At 39.1% G+C, this 25,093-nt stretch overlaps 1 protein-coding gene across 3 annotated transcripts in view; it reads right to left on the reverse strand.

Moving 5' to 3' along the window:
• LOC129144317 (uncharacterized) overlaps window positions 1–25,093 on the reverse strand; it is a 172,201-nt gene that overhangs the window by 58,201 nt on the left and 88,907 nt on the right. For 2 of the 3 annotated variants that reach the window (XR_010158185.1, XR_010158186.1), the window contains exon 3: window positions 8,136–8,202. Coding sequence is in view for 1 of the 3 variants with exons in the window: in XM_063813424.1 (XP_063669494.1) it covers window positions 8,022–8,202 (181 nt within the window). In the remaining 2 variants the exon portion in view is untranslated. Of the gene's footprint in view, window positions 1–7,804; window positions 8,203–25,093 lie in introns of those variants that run through there. The other variant, XM_063813424.1, reaches the window with a different exon arrangement.

Below are 25,093 nucleotides of genomic sequence, written 5' to 3' on the forward strand. Positions count from 1 at the left end.
ATGCACACAAGTAAATAGGCATAGGCCTCTTTGGGTAAAGAATGGGGGAATTACTGCTAAAGATACCTGTGACACTGTTGCAGACCGTGTGGCAGAGTCCCTTCTCATAAAGACCTAACCTCTCTATCAGTTAGTGGGTTCCAGATCTGAGAACTGGGTAAGGTCTCGAAACTTTTAGTAAGACAGCTATCAGCCCCTGACCATCCATCTCCACAGCTCTCTGCAGGTTGGGCCACATGACTGCCTCTTCAACATTGCCATTCCTTGTAATAACTGCCTACCTACTTCTGATTGTTAGGCGCTGCCACCTATCCTCTATTATGTTGAGATCTTATCAGCTCCACTGTGCTCAGAGAGCCCAGTATTCTCACAGCATCTCCTGTCATCAGTCCTGGCCAACAGAGGTCAGTCACTACTGGTCTTCCCAACATTGCTGCTGCTCCTCTCTCAGGCACATTTCTTATTGTCAAACACAGGGTCCTCCAGACCCTCCAATGGGGCAGAGCCAGCTGATGGGTTTTTGGCCTTACATTATATATCCACTCTAGCACATCTGATACTCTGAGACTTTTGATTCCTTCCTCCACCATGTGGCAGGAAAGTTCCGTCTCAACTTGACTTAATATGGACCATCACATTTTCCAAGCTTAAAGAGCCATCCTAGCAGCATATAAGCACTGTACCCAGAGTCCTTGCCAGGGTGTTTAATCCTGTATTATGGGAGAGTGCTCCTGTATGAATAACTCCCCCTTATCCAACTGTATACTCCACTGCTCCCTCATCCAGAACCCTCAAGAACAAGGCCCATGCATACTTTTCCACCCTCGCTGATCTCTATAATCCAGATCCTGCAACCCCTTTGATGTATAGTCTGTCTCCTCCCTTGGCTGGCCCAACCTATCCTCACTCAGGCTGTGCTGAGAATTTACCAGCATCATTTGAATGCCAGGAATAAAAAGAGGGTAGATCTTGGGGGTGGGGGTAGGTGTAACTATTTCCCTCATTGTCAAGACTTCTGCATATTATTTAAGCTAAGTAGAACTACTATTTTCTCACAAGGGAAGGTAGGTCACTTTGCAAGTCCAGCAGATTTAAGAAAATTGAGGATTTCAAAGTTTACAACCTCATCTACCCAGGTATCCACAGCTCAAGTCTCAGGATTCTATTTTTCTTCTATTTGGGCCCTAACACTGTCTCAGGAGAATTGCCAGAATGTGAGTTTAACATTCTCTGAAGCTCCACTCTTCTTATGATTAAATCCTGAGCCTGGTCCTCCGCTCTGTCTGCCCTCCAGCTGCAAGAGATTAGGATTTCCTTAAATATTGCCAAGGAGGCCCTCCAGTTTCCACATTTTGTCTTGAATTGGTAATCACCTGAGCCCATCATTATCCCTCTTTGATGAATGTGTTGCTCAGTAACACCGCCCAATTCCAAAGTCACTGCAATTACAATTCCCTCTACTTCTTAAGAACCAGAGATATTGCACCAGCCAGTCTGTCTCCTTCCACCAATATCCCAACCCAATTTACCACTAGTAAAAGTTTTAACAATTACACCAGTATGACACAGCAGGGAATGTCCATATTTCACTTAGAAATAGTCATGGGGTCCTCACTGTCATTCAGCTGGCAAAAGATTTTTCTCTTAGAATCTATTTCCTATGACCACTCCTGGTTCCAACTGTCTTCAGCTGGCTTCCTTGGAAATAGACTCTGAAAATGAACCATTGCATGCAGAAGATATTTTTAGAAATGTTTTTGGAAGACACACCTGTTAGGAAGTGAAAAAGGTAGGATTGGGCAGGGTGAGAAGCTGGCCCACATGAGGTTACAACAGAACTCCAGAGGCTTCACAGTGAACTCTGGAACTGAGAAGGCCTTTCAGAATTGTCCCATAATGAACCACAGAGGACAGGCTTATGACAACCTACAGAAGCAAATCATTGGTTGCAGGTGACCCTTGGAAGGAAATGTAACATTGAGTGAGACAGTTTTCTGCTGCTGAGGGCAATTTCCAGCAAAGGGAGCTGCTTTGAGCCATCAGCAGCTGTTAATCCCAAAAGCAGGGCATTGGGTATGTCAGCCTTAAGGAGGGAATCTGGGCAGAGCACCGCAATACACACTACATATATCTTGTTTTATTTATATTCCAGCTGTATTCAGCCAAGAGTTTCAATCCTGATTGGTTTCCTGCTTCCAGAAGAACTACACAGAAGGAACTGAACCTCACAGAGATTAAGCCTTGCCCTGAGGTCAAATGAGTTGGTGAGTGACAGAGACAGCAGGATCAGGCAGGCAAGTAGGGTAGCTCACTATTGAGGAAATGGTGAAGTCATAGTCTTCTGTCACAGGATCCAAGCTACGTACAGGAAGTCTCTAGAAGAGCCTCAGCATTTAGAATTCAAAAGACTTAGGAAGCTCATTGTCATAGCAGCAATGGAAGGACTTTGGCACAATTTCTCAAGCACCTGCAAGAGGGTTTCAGCTTGTTTTTAAAGAGAAACAGCTCACGCCAAATTGCCCAATCCATCCTTCAAGAAGAGACTGATTGTCATTAAAAGGCTACTGCTAGTCTCTGTCTAGAACACTCCAATGTCTGCCTTCTGAGAGCATTCATGTTGCCTCGTGTCCTACAGGGCACCAGATGGGTGTTAAATATCTAGAAATCTCCAGTCTCAGGCCCTGCTTTATTTTTTCTTCATTTTCTCAGTGTTAGGCAGACATCAGGATCACTCTCAAGTGGGTGACATGAGCCACTGTTCTTACTCCAGGAAAAGGTGCATGCAACATTTTTCTTTGACTACAGCGTATTGAGATGTCTTTGGAAGAAGATCCACATATATTACCACAACTGCTACCAGATATTCCTTCAAAGCATGTAAAAATGGAATTAGTCCCAGAGTTTGCCAGAGATCGAGTTTCAGTGGCCAGGCTTCACCTCCAAATCATTGTGGTCCATTCATCCATTCACTTAATTGGTGCTAATGAAGCTCAGAACTACTGATTTGGTTGAAATGTGGACCAGTTAGCCCTGTTCTCATCTCTGATTATATAGGCTCTAATCCCAAACCCAGGCATCTTGATCCCAGATGCAGACTGGGTTGTGGTGGAACAGATGGGGCATGTGAATGGACCACAAATGAAAATCACAGGCCAAGTCACCCTTCTGATAGCAAGCCAACTATCTTAACCTCCACAGGGAGATACAATCACTATGAGGGAATATAAGTACTTAATAATCACTTGTGAAATTAATGGACAAACTCCTTAAATGGAGTAATTATACTCTGCATTTCACAGGTCTACCCATGGCTTCTCTGTTTCCGTGTTAAACTAGAAATTGATGCTGAGCAGAGCTTTCCCTCCTCCTCATCCACTGGCAGGAAACATATCATGTCTCAGCACACCAGGGGATACCCGGTGACTTGCTGGGGAGCGTGAGCTGGAGCAAGTCCTATGACAGCATGCGCCACTTTGCCTTAATAAAAATTACCAAACTTAAAACAGATGACAGCTGCAGATGCTGAGAAACTGAAACATATAAACTATCTCTTTTTCTTGGAATTTTTTTCTCATTGGGTGGGTCTTTTTTTTTGCCCAACTGGTGTGTGTGTGTGTGTGTGTGTGTGTGTGTGTGTGTGCACGTGTCGTCCATGTGTTAATGAAGACTGTGGGAGGCCTTTGGCCGGGTGTGCACCAGCTGTAGCCTGAAGAAACAGCTCCCCGGACACTGACCAGACTTGATTAAATGGTGGGGTGGTCTGCTCTAGAAGAATCCACCTCACACAGGGGGTCTCCTTTGATTATTTCTACTTTTGTCATCAGAAAGACACTTGGGAACTATGTCTATTTTCCTGAATCTTCCTGTGTTGCATCACTTCCCCGTTTGGCACTTTCTTTTTCCCCAGGTCACTCTATCAGTCAACTATATTTATTAAAACCCTACCATAGTTAGAATACCTCCATTAGATTCCGCAAAATAAGCAAGATGCTCCCTGCCTATGAGAAGCACACAGACTGCTTTAGGAGAAATCACGCACAAGCATGAGGCCACTTGACATTGTGTGAAAGTAGCGGCGTACCGCAGTGTAAAACATCATTATAAAGCGAACGGAGGGCAACGAAGCACAGGCCAAAACAGAGCTGAGCAACATTCACGAAAACAGGCCTCCTAGGAGGGGCAAATTGTGAAGAAATTATTGTTAACGCCTCCACGTACTATATCCCATGCTGAAAATAATACATCCAATGATTAAGCTCCTTTGATTCTACCTTCAAATTTCCTTTTGTGATATTTCTCAAACCTGTTTTTCCTCCCACCAGCAGGCCATAAATTGCTTTGCTTCTGTCACATATTTTAACTGGCCTGCAGGTGTCCAGCCTCTCTTCCATTTCACCTTGGCAATGTATGATTGTCACATTTTCTTTGCAAAGTGGAATTACTTCAAATAAATCATTGGCCTGTTCAAGAACCAATAACAACTTCATGGTGATTCTTAGGAGAAGGCAGAAGGACTGCACTCATAGACCTCAGATGTAACCTACATATAAGTAATCTTTTAACAGCCAAACAGTATTTAACACTCTTATTAAATTATTGTTATTACAATTTAGTGAATCGTTTAGTAAATTGTATGTATTTGCTTTTATAGAGTTGGTTTAATCACTTACAGATAATTATTTGAGTTCTGAATTAATACGTTTAAACCATGAACCTGATTTGGATAGAGGTAAAAATTGGAATCACTAGCCTAGTGCTCTAAGTAGAGGAAAGATAGGATATGTTGTTCAAATCTACATGTTTAGCCTTTACCCACATCCCTGCCAACTAGCTCAATGGTAAATAGATGAGGCAACAATCAGGAAAGATCTCAGGCTAAAGGAACTATGATTTAAACTAACATCATATTCCATAACTTCCACAGCAAAGCAAGTAACATCATCTTCCTTCACTCTGTAAATTTTTTCTTACTTGTTTTTTGAGAGATAGAAGTGAATCTCCCCAAGGACTACTAGTGGCAAATAAACTACATCAATAAGAGTGGACAAACAAGCAAGAAGAGTTGGAAACCTTTTTGAAAAAGCAAATAATGAGGGAGAACTAATCCTGTCAGAAATTATACTAGAAAAATAAAATAATGAAAACAGTGTGGTACTGGTTCATAAATAAAAATCCATACTAATGAAACAAAAAAGGTCAAAAAATAGATCTAATTACCTATGGAAATTTAGTATATGTAAAGGTGACATTTTAAACTAGTAATAAAAAGATGTTGCTCAGATGAATAAACAGCCCCTTCAGAAAAAAATATGACTTATTTTCCTACCTCACCTCTAATTTCAAAACAAAGTTCAGATAAATATAAGATTTAAATATATTTTAAAATGGAGTGAAAATACAAATATATATATATATATATATATATATATATATATATATATATATATATATAGTTTTGTGGGGGGACGGAGTCTCGCTCTGTCGCCAGGCTAGAGTCCAGTGGCACAATCTCGGCTCACTGCAACCTCCACCTCCCGGGTTCAAGCGATTCCCCTGCCTCAGCCTCCTGAGTAGCTGGAACTACAGTCATGTGCCACCACGCCAGGCTAATTTTTTGTATTTTAGTAGAGACAGGGTTTCACCATGTTGGCCAGGATGGTCTCGATCTCCTGACCTTGTGATCCACCTGCCTCGGCCTGCCAAAGTGCTGGGATTGCAGGCGTGAGCCACCGTGCCTGGACACAGATATATTTTTTAAAGTTCAAGAAGAAAATATGCAATCATTTTTTTTAAACAGAATGTAGGGGCAGCTGTTTTGGACAACAGTTTGTTAGGTAAAGATAGCTGTGTGACTCAACAATTTCACTCTTAGGAATATAGCCAAGGAAACTGTAAATGTAAGTTCACACAAAAGCATTCATGTATGTGAATGTTTATAGCAACATTATTCAAAATAGGCAAAAAGTGTAAATAATTCTAATGTCCATGAGCTGATGAATCCATAAACAGAATGTGTTATATCCACACAATGATATTATTCAGTCATGAAGAACTGTGAAATACTGATGTATGCTACAGCATGGATGGACCTTGAAAACTCTACGCTAAGTAAAAGGAGTCAGACACAAAAGGCTACATATTGTATGATTCTATTTATATGAAACATCCAGAATAGGCAAATTGTAGAGACAGAGAATAGATTAGTGGTTGCCAGGGACTGGAAGCAGGGATGAATGCTCTGTGACTGCTATTGGGTACATGGTTTCTTTGGGGGCTGATGAAAATATTCTGGAATTAGTGGTGATGGTTGTATAGCCTTGGGAATACCCCAAAAACCACTTTAAAAAATATAATTGACATAGTTTAAACAGGACATCTTAATAGAAAATGCACTTGACTGAATGAAAATAAAAATGCACATAACAAAATTCACTGGACAGAGCTAAAACAATGCTAAAACATTTATAGCACTAAACTGTAGCATTAAAAACAGCAAGAGTCTCAAATCAATAATCTAATCCCCCACCTAAACAATGTAGAGAAGACCAAGATGAACTCAAAGGTATAAAAGAAAAATAATAAAGATAAGTGTAGAAATCAATAAAATTGAAAACAGAAAAAATAATGGGGAAAATCAATCAAACAAAAAGCTAATTATTTGAAAAGAATAATAAAATTGACAAAACACCAGCAAAACTGACAATTAAAAAACAAGAGAAGATATGAATTACCAATGTCAGGAATGAAACAGAGGAAAGCACTACAGACCCTGTGAGAGGTGACAGCGTGCTGGCAGTCCTCACAGCCGTCGCTCGCTCTCGGCGCCTCCTCCGCCTGGGCTCCCACTTTGGCGGCACTTGAGGAGCCCTTCAGCCCACCGCTGCACTATGGGAGCCCCTTTCTAGGCTGGGCAAGGCCAGAGCCTACTCCCTCAGCTTGCCGGGAGGTGTGGAGGGAGAGGCGCGAGCGGGAACCAGGGCTGCGGGCGGCGCTTGCGGGCCAGCGGGAGTTCCGGGTGGGCGTGGCCTTGGCGAGCCCTGCACTCAGAGCAGCCGGCCGGCCCTGCCGGCCCCAGGCAATGAGGGGCTTAGCACCCGGGCCAGCGGCTGCGGAGGGTGTACTGGGTCCCCCAGCAGTGCCAGCCCACCGGCGCTGCGCTCGATTTCTCGCCGGGCCTTAGCTGCCTTCCTGTGGGGCAGGGCTTGGGACCTGCAGCCCGCCATGCCTGAGCCTCCCACCCCCTCCGTGGGCTCCTGTGTGGCCCGAGCCTCCTCCACGAGGGCCACCCCCTCCTCCACTGGTGCCCGGTCCCATTGACTACCCAAGGGCTGAGGAGTGCAGGCGCAAGGCGTGGGACTGGCAGGCAGCTCCACCTGCAGCCCCAGTGCAGGATCCACTGGGTGAAGCCAGCTGGGCTCCTGAGTCTGGCGGGGCCTTGGAGAACCTTTATGTCTAGCTCAGGGATTGTAAATACACCAATGGGCACTCTGTATCTAGCTCAAGGTTTGTAAACACACCAATCAGCACCCTGTGTTTCGCTCAGGGTTTGTGAGTGCACCAATCCACACTCTGTATCTAGCTGCTCTGGTGGGCCCTTAGACAACCTTTGTGTCCATACTCTGTATCTAATCTGATGGGGACGTGGAGAACCTTTGTATCTAGCTCAGGGATTGTAAAGGCACCAATCAGTGCCCTGTCAAAACAGACCACTGGGCTCTACCAATCAGCAGGACGTGGGTGGGGCCAGATAAGAGAATAAAAGCAGGCTGCCGGAGCCAGCAGTGGCAACCTGCTCCGGTCCCCTTCCACACTGTGGAAGCTTTGTTCTTTTGCTCTTTGCAATAAATCTTACTACTGCTCACTCTTTGGGTCCACACTGCTTTTATGAGCTGTAACACTCACCGGGAAGGTCTGCAGCTTCACTCCTGAAGCCAGAGAGACCATGAGCCCACCGGGAGGAAGGAACAACTCCAGACGCCCCGCCTTAAGAGCTGTAACACTGACGGAGAACGTCTGCAGCTTCACTCCTGAGCCAGTGAGACCACGAACCCACCAGAAGGAAGAAACTCCGAACACATCGGAACATCAGAAGGCACAAACTCCAGACACGCCACCTTAAGAGCTGTAACACTCACCGCAAGGGTCCGCGGCTTCATTCTTGAAGTCAGTGAGACCAAGAACCCACCAATTCCGGACACACACCTGGAGACATAAAAAGATAAGAATACTATGAACAACTTTACACACATAAATTTGAAAACTTAAAAAAAAGAATAAATTCTTGGAAAAGCACAAACTTCCTTAATTTATCCAATATGAAATACGTAATTTGAATAGTCCTATCATAATAAGGAAATTGAATTCAAAATTTTAAAATTCAAAAAAGAAATCTCCAGGCCCAGATAGTTTCACTGAATATTCTATTAAACATTTAAAGAATTAACAAAGTTTCTTTCCATCTACTTCAGAAAATAGAAGAGGAGGAACTTTCCTAGGTGTTTTGTGAACTAGTATTACCTTGATCCCAAAGCCAGACAGCATAAACAAAGGAAACTACAGACCACTATACCTCAAGAATACAAACACAACAATTCTTAATAAAATATTATGAAATAGAATTCAGCAATATGTAAAAAGAATTGTAGATCATGACCAAGTGGGTTAATTCCAGAGATGTAAGGCTTGCTCAATATTTGAAAACCAATCTATTTAATCCACTATACTGAGAGGCAAAGGAATAAAAATGACACAATGATATCTACTGATGGCAGAAAAAGCAGTTGATAAAATTCAATACCCCTTTATGATAAAAACTCTCTGAAAGTTAGGAATAAGGGAAACTTCCTAAACATGATAAGATCATTGACAAAGCCTACAGCTAATACCGTATACTCAGCGAGGACAAATTGAACTCTTTTTCTTTAAGATCCAGAACAAGGAAATAATATCTATTTTTATTCAACGCACTACTGGAAGTTCTAGCCACTGGATAAGGCAAGAAAGGTAAGTGAAAGCAATACTGATTGGAATGGACAAATAAAAATGTCTCTATTTGCAGATTACATAATTGTCTATGTACAAAATCCCAATAAATCTATCCCCCAAAATTCTAAAGCTGATAAGGATATAAGATAAACATCAAATTAAATTAAAACCACAGTGAGATATCACTACGCACCTATCAAAATGACTAAAATAAAAAGTAGTGACATCAAACGGATGCAGAGAAACTGAATCACTCATAAAATGGTACAGCCACCCTGGAAAACAGTTGGGCAGTTTCTAAAAAAAATTAAACGTACACTTACAGACAACTTACATTTCTTTCTTCACTTTAACATGACTGGTACATTTCTATATTTCATTTCATATAAGCACAGTCTACATAGAATGGCAAGATTTAAAAGACGATATACACTATTTAGAGAAAGGTTTCAAGAAATACGGAAAATATCCTTTCATTGCTCTCAACTACTGCTTAATCTCTTCTGCTCTGGTTGCCAGCTTTAAATAATTTAATTGACCCTACATCTTCCTTAGCTTGCCTTAGACTAGTCAAGTCGCTACTATACCTTGAGAATCTCCTAGCACATTTCTCAGGTACTGAAACCTCTCAGGCTTTGCTCTACTGTGCTTCTAATGGCTCTGAAAAAATAACTATATGTGTTTGTTTTCTGTCTATTTCAAGAAAATATTCATCCCATTTCTATGCCCTTGACACCCATCTATTTTGCTTTTCTTCAGTTTTCCTTTTTATGGTTGGAGGCCCTAAAAGAAAGAACATAATTAGCCTTATTTAATGTTTGCCCAGTGACCTACCTTTGCTAGCCCTTCCACCACACTACACATGTCCCTTCCTGTTCCCAACCTTCCAGCATTTTGAGCTCTGTGCCCTGGAAAAATCCCCTGTGAGCCTTGTAGAATACTCATTCAGCACTTCCCTGGGCAGCACATCTCATTTTCAAGTTCATGATAAAAACATTTGACTTTTCTATTCTTTGAGGAATCGCCACACTTCTTCAAATTAGTTGAACTAATTTACACTCCCACCAACAGTGTAAAAGCCTCCATGGAATACTATGCAGCCATAAAAAGGAACAAGATCATGTCTTTGCAGGGACATGGATGAGTTTGAAGCCATTATCCTCAGCAAACTAATGCAGGAACAGAAAACCAAACACTGTATGTTCTCACTTATTAGTGGGAGCTGAACAATGAGAACACAGGGACACGAATGGGGAACAACACACACTGAGGCCTGTTGGCAAGGAGGAGTTGGGGAAGGGAGAGCATCAGGATAAATAGTTAATGTATGCTGGGCTTAATACCAAGGTTGGGTTGATAGGTGCAGCAAACCACCATGGGACAGGTTTACCTATGTAACAAACCCGCACGTCCTGCACATGTATCCTGGAACTTATAATAAAATTAAATTCAATTTAAAATTTTTGAAAAGACAGATCCCAAAGGAAAAAAATTGACTTTTCTAAAATCCTAGACAATATCAGAACTTTATTTCTTAGTTAACCAGGACATAATAACCTTTTTAAATTGAAATATGGAAAAATAGATTGTAAGTCTATAGGATTTAAATCTGGAAAGAGATTAAATATAATCTATCATTATAAAGAGAGAAAAGTAGCCTGGTTAAGGGCACTCAGAAAGTTTGCAGCAGGGTCAAAAGAAAGTATTTTATCTACACTGTTTTCTGTTGCAAGCTACTAAACACTTTATATTTCAAATGTATATCTTCACTTTGGAATAATAACAGAAATATCCAGGCAAAGCTTCTCAAGGCAATAACCAATCTCTTTCTTATGTGAGCTGAGTCCCAAAGGGTAAACTTTTAGATTTGGAGAAATATATTCATATACTTCAGATTTTTCAATTTATTTTGATTAATATTATAATATTAACTTCCCCTTTAATTACATGATTTTATAATTATGTTACTTTAAGTTATTTTTATTATAAAACCCAACCTGTTTCATTCATAGGTATTCTGTATTAGTAGTATCTGTGGGTTTCTGGTATCTTTGGGATCTAAGGCAATCCATGGGAAAATATGGGTCACATTGAAATATTCACTTTATAGTCAACTCTTCAGGAAGGTGAAAGAGGCAAAGGAAGGAATATCTATAAATAAAAACAAACCTACAGCATTAATTATTTAAAAAACAAATCCATATAAATGGAGGATTCAATGTCAGCTCAACTAAATTCAAATATTATAGTCCATAATTCCTTATCTGAAATCTGTGTAGCCATATATACTTCAAAATTCAGAAATTTTTGAATTTTAGAAAGATAATACAGTACATCAGCTGCATATAACATATCACATCAGCAGAGTCTGGCATAGTCTTATATAATTAAGACCATTAATATTTCTGTAGAGAAAATCACAAATATTCACACTACATATAGTAAATAAGACTATAAAAAGACATCAGATTAAATGAGGTTTCCTACCAAATTTGTTCAGATCAGCTCAAGTTTTGCTATCAAATAAAGCGGGGAGAAAAAAAATAGTGTTCCAAGTTTTTTTGTACTTCAGAATTGTTTCTAAGAGATTACAGACCTAATGTATTGCCAATGAAAATAATTTTGCCTTGAGACTCTTCATATAATAAATTTACTAAATAATTCTGTATTTTAATCATCTTTAAGTTTTGAAGAGGTTCTTTTGGTGTCTGTTTTTTGCTTGTTTGCTTGATTTGGAGAATCTCCAAAAAGAGGTTGTTACTATATTCTCAGTTTTAATAGTGAATTTGCTTGGCAAATCAAATTATACTTTATATGTGCGTAGAAGTAACATATGGCTGCCTCTATGGCTGTTTAAAGTAATCTTGCCAAGGAAGGTTATTTTATACCTAAGTAACCTATGGCTACTTTGATGGCTGTGTAAAGTAACCTTGCCAAGGAAATGATCATTCCAGAACTGATGTGTTGTGTAAGTGGGGATTTTTGGAGATCAGAATTTCTTAAAGCACTCCCATCTGTACAGTAAAAATCAGCAAAAAGGCAGACCAAAGTTTATGATCTGTAACATAAAGAAAGAAGTAACCATAATTCAGGCATGATTTGCCGACTCTTTTGTTGTTGTCGTTTTGTTGTATTTTTGTTTGTTTGTTTGTTTGTTTGGAGAGGAAGGATTCCGCATACCACCCACCCTTTCCCCAGCACCAGCATTCTCAGATTGTCAGGATGTAACTACTGTAATTATTGTCAGCGCTCATGGGAGCTTTTGACTCTTCCAATATAATTGAATTTTTTAATTCCCTTCCTTTCTCCAGGGTTGTAATAACATGCACCTTGTTTTATTTGTGTTAGCATTATATTAATAGCTTATTCAATCATTGTAGATATGTGTTATAAATATTTCATATTCTGACATTTAAAACCCAATGTGTTTTTCAAATAGAATGACTCAGGGCTTAAATGCCAGAATTAGCTAAAAATATAAATCCAAAGAGTTTCTCATCTTCTAAAGCAAAGATTACCTAAAATATTTGGAGATTGGCCTTCTGTCACTTAGAAAATCTCAGAAATAATTATTTATATTGTATAAGACTAGATCTTTGAACAATTATTTCACATATATAACGCATTTCTAACAATGTTACTACCACTTGAGAAGTTGAATTTTATGTTGTAATTATAGAAAATACAATTTAGCATTAGAAGAGAATCTGGAGCTCAACCCCTCATTGCACAGGTAAGAGAACTGCAAACAAGTGGGGGTAGAGAGCTGTGTTGAGGTCAGTTAATCAGAGACCAAGCTGAGATCACCAACTCCAGGACTGGTGTTCTCATCAATGCACCATACTTGGTCTTCTATTGCCTTGAGTATGTTCATCTTATATCCCCATTAGAATCACGGCAACTTGATCTTAAGAACTATGTATTAATATTATTCTTCCTTTTCATTTCTCCTATAGCACATTTTATGCCACACATTCTTAGTTTTATGTGTGGAGCTATCATTATTTCAATAAATGCTTGAAATTATCACTAATCAGTCTTTCACTGGGATTTTAACCTACAACGTCCAAGACTTTGTTGTAATTTTTCCAGTTATTTGCATGTATTTTCAAAGAATTCCAGCCTTGACATAGACCACCAGTTGCATATCCCTTTGCACAATGATATGAAAATAAGAACTCAATGCATAAGTAGAAGTCCTTATGTCAAGTGGAAATCATTGATTTTACTCTAACCATGTATCTTTCCAAAGATGAAAAAGTCAGGTAATTAGACAATTTGGAGAAACCCTCTCAATTTGTAGCCTCAGATATGGGTTGAAATTTACTCTAAAAGCTTTGCTGTGGAAGAAAGTGGTGGAGGGTGGGGAAGTCTTTTTGCCTCTATCCAGCACAAACATCACACTTAACATTTTTTTGGTTTTTTGAGGCAGAGTCTCAGGGGTGCACTCTGTCACCCAGGCTGGAGTGCAGTGGCATGATTTCAGCTCACTGCAGCCTTGACCTCCAGGGTTCAAGCAATTCTCCTGCTTTAGCCTCCCAAGTAGTTGGGACTATAGGCATGTGCCACTACACCCGGCTAATTTTTGTATTTTTGGTAGAGATGGGGTTGCACCATGTTGGCCAGGCTGACACTTAACTTTAAGTGAAGAATATGGTTTGTTGTTGTCAGATTCATTATCACAACATTGTGTTCTGTGGGAGAATCACAAGAATGATTCATTTAAGCTTTCTAACTCTGCAATATATGAATGAGGACAATCTTTGTTCCTGGTTTGCGATGATCATGGTTTCATCATTAAGAGTTCACTGTGCCTTGAAATGCCAGAAAGGTGACATATTCTGCATCCTTTTTCATGTTCCATTTCTAAGTTAAGCTTAATATTGTATGCCAGAATATACAAGTGTTTCTAGGCATTTTCGCCTGCCTATGGATGGAGAAGCAGATCTTCTTTTCTTTGTAGCAGTGATGACAAATCAGGGAGGAAAAAATATCTTCTAGACTGAAACATCACTCCCAAAAATATCTCACTATTTTAAGTAAAGAATTCTTTCATTACCTTTTAAACCTTTTTATATCGATGTAATTTCAAATATATGGAAATGTTACAAAATAGGTAGGACAAGGAATTTCCATATATCCTTTACCCAGATTAACAAATTGTTTATATATTTTTTCCCATTTGTTGTCCTTCATTCTCTCAACCATTTGTAAGTTGCAGACATCATGTCCCTTTACCCCTAAACTCTTCAGTATGCCTTTCCGAAGAGCAAGGCCTTTCTCTTACGTAACCACAGTAGACTTACCAAAATCAGGAAAATTAACATTAATATCATGGATTAACAAATTGGGATTACCTTTTAAAAATAGAATACTGATTTTATAGACTTTGTTGAAGTCTGCTAATTTTAAAATAATGATGGCTTTTAAATGTGATTTCTTTCCCAATTGATTGGGCCTTAATATAAACCCACCACTTTTCTAAATACTATGCTGAACAAGTTATAATTTAAGGCTGATCTAGGGTCTGGTGCCTGTACAGACTCACACATTACTGTGCACTCTGAGAATGCCTTATCAGGCCCACACCAACCACTACAGCTAATATCTATCAACAGATCCCAGAACAGCGGGAAAAGTTGTACAATAACAGGTAGGTCAAACCTTATTAAGTCACTGAAGATCTGTTGGCATAATAACACACTTGATTTCCCTGCTCACATTTTTTTAAGTAGGTAAAATTAAATAAGAAGAATAGAAATTAACTAAATGTGAAAGATATGAAGAGGGTGATTTATGGCAGGGAATTTGAGTACCAGCTGTGACCAAATATGAACCTGAACAAGCCAATCCTTTAAGACAGATCCTGAGTTGTTATCTGGGCCCAAATTTTAAATTGAGCCAAGCAGTCATTTGCTGACTTAGGTCACACAGGTTCTCTGAGTTCCCCAAAAACCCACACCTCTATTTAACTTTGGGATTTTCAGAGCTCACCTGAACCAACCCAATCAGTGCTCACCTACCGCAACGATCAGGGCTCAGCTGTATCAATCAATAAGGGCTCAGTAGTATCAACCAATCAGAACTCAGCTATACAGACAAATCAGAACCCAGCTATAGAGACCCATCAGAACTACACAAGTTTGCCCAGCCTTAATTTGTATAAATATACCTGATTGGGAATCCTGATGGGAATTTTTGATATAAAACCCAAACCCTCCCATTGTTCTCTGAAACGCACCTTTGTTTTACACCAAAGGCTTCATCTCCTTGGTTTGCAAACTGTTCACTGAAATAAAGTCTCTTTCCTCCAAATTCGCTTTTCAGATAACTTTCGTTCACACAGCTAAAAGGGTTGTTTTGTTGTGTTTTGTTTGTTTTGTTTTGTGACAGTCTTGCACTCCCAGGCTGGAGTGCAGGGGTGCGATCTCAGCTCACTGAAACCTGCACCGCCTGAGTTCAAGTGATTCTCCTGCTTCAGCCTCGCGAGTAGCTGGGACTACAGGCATGCACCACCACGCCCGGCTAATTTTTTTTATTTTTTGTAGAGATAGGGTTTCACCATGTTGCCCAGACCGGTCCTGACCTCAAGTGATCCGCCAGCCTCAGCCTCCCAAAGTGCTGAGATTACAGGCATGAGCCGCCGTGCCCCGGTGAGATAATTTCAATTTAGAAACTTAGAAAGTCTCTCTCAAATTTCAGCGTTCACTGACTTCAGATTTTGGTTATCTCACTACTGTGTTTTTGAATTTTAAATCATGCAGCTCTCAGGGGGTAATTAGTTTATCAAATACTTTATCTTTCAGATTATTACTTTAAATATGCCTAGAATTAGGCATGAACATAATCCTAAAAACAACATTTTTATTTATATCCTACCTTATTCTTAAAATAATGCATAAATGCTTATATGAATACATAAAATACAACAAGAAAAGATGAATTTAAATAATGTTGAATTCGAAGAAAAGGTGACAGAGTTAAGACATAATCCAAAATGAAATTAGGGGACACTGTGGAAATCTCCCTCTCCAGCCTCCTGCTTAGCATATAGCGGTATTAAATAATTATTTGTTGATAATATTAATAAAAGCAAAAATTGATGGAGTGCTTCCCATATACTCAACCCTGATTCTTTTCTTTCTTTTTTTTTTTTTTTTAATACTTTAAGTTCTGGGATACATGTGCAGAACATGCAGGTTTGTTACATAGGTATACACGTGCCATGGTGGTTTGCTGCACCCATCAACCCGTCATCTATGTTAGGTATTTCTTCTAATGCTATACCTCCCCACAACAGGCCCCAGTGTGCAATGTTCCCCTCCCTGTGTCCATGTGTTCTCATTGTTCAACCCCTACTTATGAGTGAGAATATGTGGTGTTTGTTTTTCTGCTCTTGTGTTAGTTTGCTGAGAATTATGGTTTCCAGCTTCATCCATGTCCCTGCAAAGGACATGAATTCATCATTTTTTATGGCTGCATAGTATTCCATGGTGTATATGTGCCACATTTTCTTTATCCAGTCTATCATTGATGGGCATTTGGGTTGTTTCCAAGTCTTTGCTATTGTGAACAGTGCTGCATGTGTCTTTATAGTAGAATGATTTATAATCCTTTGGATATATACCCAGTAATGGGATTGCTGGGTCAAATGGTGTTTCTGGTTTTAGATCCTTAAGGAATCGCCACACTGTCTTCCACAATGGTTGTACTAATTTACACTCTCACCAACAGTGTAAAAGCATTCCTATTTCTCCACATCCTCTCCAGCATCTGTTGTTGCCTGATTTTTAATGACTGCCATTCTAACTGGAGTGAGATGGTATCTCATTGTGGTTTTGATTTGCATTTCTCTAACGACCAGTGATGATGAGCTTTTTTTCCATATGTTCGTTGGCCGCATAAATGTCTTCTTTTGAAAAGTGTCTGTTCATATACTTCACCCACTTTTTGATGGGTTTTTTTTTTCTTATAAATTGTTTCTAAGGGCAAAAAAAGTATTGTTTCATTTAATTCTCACATTTATTATTGAGGTAAGTTCTATCATTATCTCCATTGTACAATGCTTACCCTGAGTTTCAGAGGCAAGTTTGTCAATTATGGCAAAGGTGAGCTACCAGCTCAAACAGTCTAATCCTGGGACTTAAACCATGGCACCATGCACCCTCCAACATTAACTGTCTAGAATCCCTGCTCATGAAAAACTAGGTAGAGGACAAATAAGTCCATCTTAGCATCACTTCAGTTCAGTTGAATAAATAAAAGAATAAATGAATGTGATTTGCCACAAATTTTGTCCTAAGTTTTCTAACATCCAAAACAAAAAGGAGGATAAGTTTAATTTTATGATTCAGAAAAAAGCAAACCAATTTCTTGGGAGAAGAATAAACAATAATTTATCGCTTCCTTGTGCATACAAGATCAGAAGACAAATGAAAAGCCTAACAGTGGAAACACCAAGTATACACAGAAATATAACTGGTCATGTATTTTTCTTTATTAATGGAGAATTTCAAACACACATTAAAATAGAACAGCATAATGAACCCCCATATACTCATCACCCGACTCAAACATTACCAGTTCAAGGTAAATCTGGTTTCTTCTGTACCCACCTCCACTATATGATTTGAAGCAAATCCAAAATATATCATTTCATTAATTAATATTTCACTATGGATCTCCTAACAATAATTCTACTTTTTTCTTAACGTAACCACAATCCCATGACCACATCTAAAAACAAAATAATAATTCCTTAATATCTGCTCAGTGTTTTCATTTGCAATCATCTCTTGAATTTCATCATTTTTAAAACTTGTTTGTTTGTTTGTTTGGATCAGCATCCAGATAAGGTCCACACATTGCCGTTTATAACAACTTCATTTTAACTTATCGAAATGAGTTTATTTTAATTACAAAATATAATGGAAAGTGCATTAATCCAAGGGTTAAGAAGTCATGTGGCAAAAAGAAGAACTGTGTTCAGGTCCAGTTTCATCTGCTTGACCTTGAACAAGTCACGTTACCTCTGTAAAATGACAGGGGTGGCAAGATGATTTTCAGCATTTTTTTCAAAGTCATAATGACTGCTTAGATCCTTCCACTTTACAAGTGAGAGGCTCAAGATCAGAGATTTGAGTGGATCACAGATTTAAATTTATAATAGGATAAGTATGATTCATCAACTCATTCCTAAGTAATACGTCAAAAATCTAAAGCAACATCCCTCAAATTATTTGGAGCCTGCATTTTGCTTCTCTTCAATGACTAATTTCACCCTTAAGCTTTACAGGCCCAATTCTATACAACCCTGATTATCAACAGAAGCAAGTCTAAAGAATTCATTACTTTGATTATTCGATATACAAATAATGCTTAGCTTCAGTCTCACGATCACTTTCCCTGTAGTTAATCTATCTAGCTGGTAAAGATGGGATGGAAGGAAAAGGGCAAAAAAAATTTTCGTTGAGCCCCTAAACACTTTTCAAAAGTTGTCTCGTTTAATCCCTAGGTGGGGTAAAGTGAGATAGTAGAACAGGAATCTGAACGCAACATCACTCTTTCAAAACCTGCGCTCTCTTCTTATTTAGAAAAGAAAAATAATGGTCTCAACTTCATAGCAATGTTATGAGGATTAAATGAATGTTAAAAAAAAAAAAAACCAACGGCGCCTTGTAAACCATAAAGTGTTATGCCCACATAGAGCAGAGTACATGCCGTCCCAAAGAATATTTTATGTGTAACTTTTAAGATGTCCAGACTCAACATTAGTATATAAGACATATCTGGTTGCTTCTGTGGACTCCCAAATAGAGTTCTAAACCACACACTGGGATATTCTTAAATTCCAGTTTTTTCTCCCTTCCACGCATATCTCCTCCAGCAAACAATGGTTCTGAACCACAACTGTCTTCTCCCTATTTTCCCCAGGACTGCCCAGTGCTATAGAAAAAGAGAAGACATGTCAATTGTTACACACAGCCAGCTGAGCATAGAGCATGAGACATCCACGGAGTACTTTTCAGGACATTTGATTGCATTAAAATGATCACCCTCTATTTCCCTATAAATTGGATTCCTACACAAACAGAAAGCTAGCAGTCATAAACGTTCAGACTCCATCTGGCAAAACCAGCATTATGCATGGACTTCTATACAATAAGGGAAGAGTATTGTCAGATTTGAACCTTCCCCAGAGAAACTAGGACACCAAGCACAATTGGAGGGAAAAGCAGCACACGCTAACCTATAGTGTTCATTTTAAATGGATGACACATGAACTTCAAAGAGCATTTTACAATGCACTGCATAGTCAAGGGTGACTGGAATTCAAAGACAAAACAAACATTTCTATTTTCTAGGTAGGGAGTAAAACAATCGCAGCGACACCCCTCCCTTTGTTAAAGTCAGGATCTGGTATAAAACGTGTAGTGAACATGCAGAGCTCATTATTGTGCTTCCTAGTAAAGTGAACAAAAAGCCTATTTCTGAAATGATGTTTATTACCATATCATGTATTCGCTTAAGAGGCTCAACAGCTGCCGTTTAACCACTGTCTTAATGGAAAGCAAATTTAGAACTTTGGAAATTTTTGGTGGTGTTGAGGATTGGGGGACCAACTGGGAAAGAGGTGTCCTTTCTTTCTTCTTTTCTTTCTTTCTTTCATTATTTTTTTCTTTTATAATTTTGCAAGGATTTTAATGTAGATTTACAGGGTTATTTAACTAAAGCTGTGTAAACCTCAGGCACACCAAGTTTTTTTTTTTTTTAAAGACTAGAGTTTATGCATAGATGAGGAATCTTACTTTTTCCAAATAACTAAATCACTAATTGCTCTGATGTATTATCCTCAAGAGAAACACCAGAAAAAAAGGGGAATTCAATTTATTTTTACAAAACTTTCCAATTTCCCTGAATTCAATGAACACTTAGTTGAAGACTTACTTTTTGAGATGTCTTGGCAGAGTAGTCTTCCAGATTCTCTACAGGAAGCAAAAACAACCTGCTCAGAGTAGGCAACAAAGGTTCAGAAACCCAATCCAAAAATAGACACACAAACACAAAGTCCAATAATGTTTGCCTGGCATCATTATCACAAAATCATACAACAGAAGAATGGCCAGGTAGCAGGTGTGGGAGCCAAGTGATACTGGGCCACCTTGGGGAAATAGCACAAACTCTCTGAACAGATGACAGGCAGGTATGGACAGAATAAAGAAGCAGCAGCCTGGGAGTCCCAAAATTGTTATTTGAGGCCCAGAATTTCAATATACACTCCCAAGATTAAACTTGCAGTTTTTCAATACTGATTCTATAAACCTGTCAAGTTAGATGAAAAGACAAACAGAACAAGGAATGTGCAAGCTGAGTGCAGTATTACCAAAAGAAGCCTCTCATGGAAAATCAGCAATTTAATGCATAAGAATTCTTCATATTCCTACAGATGATTGTAGTGGTAACTATCAAAATGACAGTGTGTTTGAGACTAATTGGGTATTATTACATACTTTTGGGAAAACTGATTGAGGCTCCCACGTTATGGAACTTTTGAATTTATCCTATTTCCTGATTGCTCATGATTTGTTCTCATGGTCCGACTAAAGTTCTGGATCATCCCAATTACATTTTGTAGTTGGGCACATGTGCAGCACAGCAGTGAACACTGCAGACCTCAAAGGAAAGTCATCCACACGAGATCCATGAAGTGTGCTTCCAGTGTCAAATGCAATTCCTTTTTCAATGGAGACTGGGGTTTTAGAGGTAGTCACTCAAGGCTTTCACTAGCGATTGCCTGAGTGATGATTTCAGTTCTGCTCATCAAGGGCAGCCGTGCTTCTAGCCACTCACTCCTGGCACAACCTGACACCCATCCTAATCCGCTCAGCCATATGGATAAGTGTATCAAGTTTATGCTTGTTCATGACCACCTCCCAAAATAGGAGGTCACTGAGAGGGAAAGACGATGTTTGTGAGAAACATCCTCCATTACTCTACACCATGATTAATAATTTCTTAATTGTCCTTTGACATTTTCAGACTTAAGGTAAAGATAGATAACAGGCTACAAGGTTTAGACTTCTCTATTTCCTGTATAATTGTTCATCTGCTTTAAGAATATGCAGTATTTCATTGGGGCTTTTGTTAAGTAGAAGTCTCACTTGTATTGAATGCAGAATTGTCCATTTTTCTACTATTATTATTTAATCATCCTGAAATTCAGAGAAGTTTTAGTCCCTTTCATTTCTCTGCCCCCACCGAGGCGTCATTTAATTCACATGTGAAAGTTTTTAGATCACTGCTATTATAGTTAAACAGTTTTTTTCTAAAAAGCAGTTAAAAACAGTTTATCTTCCACTGGGGAATATGCAGTAAAGATTGGAGCTTGAGTCTAAGTGGGATTCAGATATATTTGGGTCTGTGTGGCCAAGTGGTAGGGAAGGACTCTGAAGCCATCTGTCTGTGGCCTGAGGCACCTCCTGGGAGGTCTCACAACCTCAGAGTGTAGCCAAGAGCGTTGGTTGAAGGGGAGGGATAGTGCTGACATTTGTGTTACTGCAGTTTGCCTACCAGCCCAGTATCCACCCTTTTCAACCATGAAAGCAAGAGGATTATGAGTAGAGAAGGGAGGCTTCTTTCTTTGAAAACTCTGCAAAATGTTGGACCACAGAAAGGGTTCTTTTAAGATTCCTGTAGCCAACTATAGGACAGCACTCTCCCACATCACCATACGTCACTGCATAGCTGGGCACCTCAGGAATTCAGAGCATCCATAACGATGCCAGGCAGAACAGGCATGGAGCCTGGAAGAGTAGGGGTGGAGGTTATGCTAAGCACATGCACAAAACCCACAGGGACTCATAGGAGCATCTGAGAAGAGAGGGGCATACATCACCAAGTAAAGGAAAGAGCCAGCAAAATCTGAGCTTTGATGATATTACGAGCCATCTATACCCACAGGTGGGGAGACTAGAAAAGACCAGTTTACACTGATTGGTGTTCTGTAGGAGTTCTGTTCTGCCCCTGGCCAATTAGAGATATTGATCGGTGAACTAGGTAAAAAAGAAAAAATATGGGCGGGGCGCGGTGGCTCATGCCTGTAATCCCAACACTTTGGGAGGCCGAGGCAGGCAGACCAGCTGAGGTCAGAAGTTCGAGACCAGCCTGGCCAACATGGTGACACCCCGTCTCTACTAAAAATAGAAAAATCATCTGGGCATGGTGGCGCGAGCCTGTAGTCCCAGCTACTCAAGAGGCTGAGGCAGGAAAATTGCTTGAACCCAGGAGGGAAAGGTTGCAGTGACGTGAGATTGCACCACTGCACTCCAGCCTGGGCAACAGAGCGAGACTCCATCTAAAAATAAATAAATAAATAAATAAATAAATAAATAAATAAATAAATAAACAAACAAACTAAGAAAAAATATGCTACTTATTTTCCACTGATTTTGAAGCTTAGAATTCAGGATTAGGATTCAACACAATCGTAAAAAATTAGTGGTGGGCCCACTACACTTACCTGGAATTCAGTGCTACTGTATGGTAAGTAGGCGGATTGGTAACAGGTTTTCAAAAAGTTCTACAGAAAAGCCCAGCTAAAGAAATATAAATATGAATGAATGAATGAATGAATGATGAAGCAGTCCTATCCTCCTGATGATCCTATGGTAGGATTTTGGTTCTTAAGGGTTTTTAAAGTTCACCCTATAGTTTATCTGTGGGCTCTTGAGTCCCCACCTGCTTCTTCATGTATTGGACAAACCTACACCTGGACAAACCTGGTTGCTCCAGACCCTGCTGCCCAGGATATAAGGAAGAAAGTACACGTTCAGACAGGGAACAAGTCTATCTGAAATTCCTGGCAAAAGTACCTGATATTAAGTACATCAGGTATGTGACTGGTGCTGAATTTCAGATATAAATTAAAAATGGTAAAATAAATAAATAGCACCCAAAAAAGAAAGGGCTGGAATTTAGAATTCATTTACTGAAAGAAAGGAGAACAAATCTGGATGAAATAGGCTTCTTCAAGTACTGTATATAAATGATTATCTTATGAGAAGACATCAGTTGATTCTTAATTCCACTTATTTTAGACTGTAAAATAATTTAATTCAGTTTAACACATACTGAGTGTCAATGTAAAAGCCTCATGTTAGCCAGTGACTGCCTGAGTTAATGTTAGATATTTATGTTGCACACAGAAAGTGTACTTCTGTGCATGCATGTTACTAGTGAATCTGGTTGTGAGGCAAAAAAAATGATTTTAGAGTAATTTTTTTATGATTTTAACAGTAAACATCCACCTGTCTATAGAACAAATCTATGTGGAAATAGCGGAATCTACCATTTCACCTCTCAATGAATCTGTTTCTTATTTACTTCTTTTTATAAAAAATTTCCTATTTGGGCCTCTCTGAATAAATTATAATCTAAGACTTTAGATTTGCCTAACATATATGGTATACTACAGTCACTTCCACCCCTTCATCAACGAAAGGAAGGGTGACACTGGAATGAAGAAGCTCTCTTGCTACAGACAATAACAGCAGCAGCCCTGGACTTGGTGGCAAAGGGTCTGAATTAGCATCCTGGCCCTGCAGCTTAGCAGCCAGGTGACTGCAGGCAAATTATATATCTCTCCAAGTCACATTTTATTCACATGTAAAATACTAATATGGATAATTTTCAACATATTATACTACTCTGAAGATTAAAGATTAGCTCCTAGAATGTAAGTTTTCAGCATCTAGATCCACAACTGACACATTTTATATATATAGTGTGTGTATATATATATACACATATATATGTGTGTGTGTATATATATACACATATATGTGTGTATATATAATGTGTATATATATACGTATATATGTGTGTGTATATATACATATATATACCCATATATATATATATATATATATATTTTTTTTTTTTTTTAACTAGAGACAGGGCTATGTTGTCCAGGCTAGTCTCAAACTCCTGATTCCCGGGCTCAAGAAATTCTCCTGCCTCAGCCTCCCAAAGTACTGGGATTAGTCATAAACCACCATGCCCGGCCCTGACACGCAATATATTCTTAGGAAATATTCATTGTTGAATAAATAAATGACCTAATTAAGATACATTTTTAATTTTATAATCACTAGCAAAAAATGGAAACTGACATAACCTCCTTGGTTTCACTGCACATCTGTGGGATATTTTTCTCGAGGATCTTGTAAGAGTGTCCAGTAGGTGAGCTTCATACTGTAGCTATAATCATATGAATGATTTTCATAATCATTCTTGTTATTCCTCTCACAGAGAGCATTTGTTGAGATGTTTATATGTGCCAGGCACTGTGCTAAATGCTCCACATGCATAGCTCCTATAATCCTGACAATAACCCTAGAAAGTAACCAGAATGATGTCCCTCATCTTACAGATGGGGAGGCAGAAGCTAAGAGGCTAAGTAATGATTGCAGTCTCCCAACTGTGTAGCATTGGAGATCAGAATGAGATGCAGATGTCTGAGTCCAGAGTCCACGCTCATGGGAAAGAGCAAGACTTTGGAGCACGGGGTCCTGGGTTTGAGGACCAGCTCTGACCTAAACATGTGTGAAAATACTGACATCAATTTCACTGTTCCCAGAAATCAATTGCTCCCACCCTAAATAATCATATCTCAGAGAAATAAATCCTGCCTCACACAGTTATCATGAGGACCACAGAAATTATTATAGTTTACTTACCTATGAATTTTCTGAGAATAGACCATGTAGCAGATCCTTAGGAAATTCTGGTGGATGAATTGCTGGTTTCATGAGTTGCTTTTTAACTATACATCACTTTACAAATTTCAATTGTCTTCATTACCGACAACTTTGCCATGTATTGACCAAAAGCTTCCAGACTGTAGAATCGCAGTGATTCCAAAACTCTCCCAATGAACCTGCACTCCTTTGCAATACAAAGCTGACTTTGAATGCCACTGCCCATGAAATTCTGATCTAGGCCTTATAATAGAAGACAAGTAGCTGGTCACCCTAATTCCCAACAGATGATTTCAGAAATGAACTTTTTTTTCAGGGAAGTAGTTGAAAAATTATTAGAAAAACATTCA

Source organism: Pan troglodytes, chromosome 5 (genome assembly GCF_028858775.2).
Source record: "Pan troglodytes isolate AG18354 chromosome 5, NHGRI_mPanTro3-v2.0_pri, whole genome shotgun sequence".
Lineage (NCBI taxonomy): Eukaryota > Metazoa > Chordata > Mammalia > Primates > Hominidae > Pan > Pan troglodytes.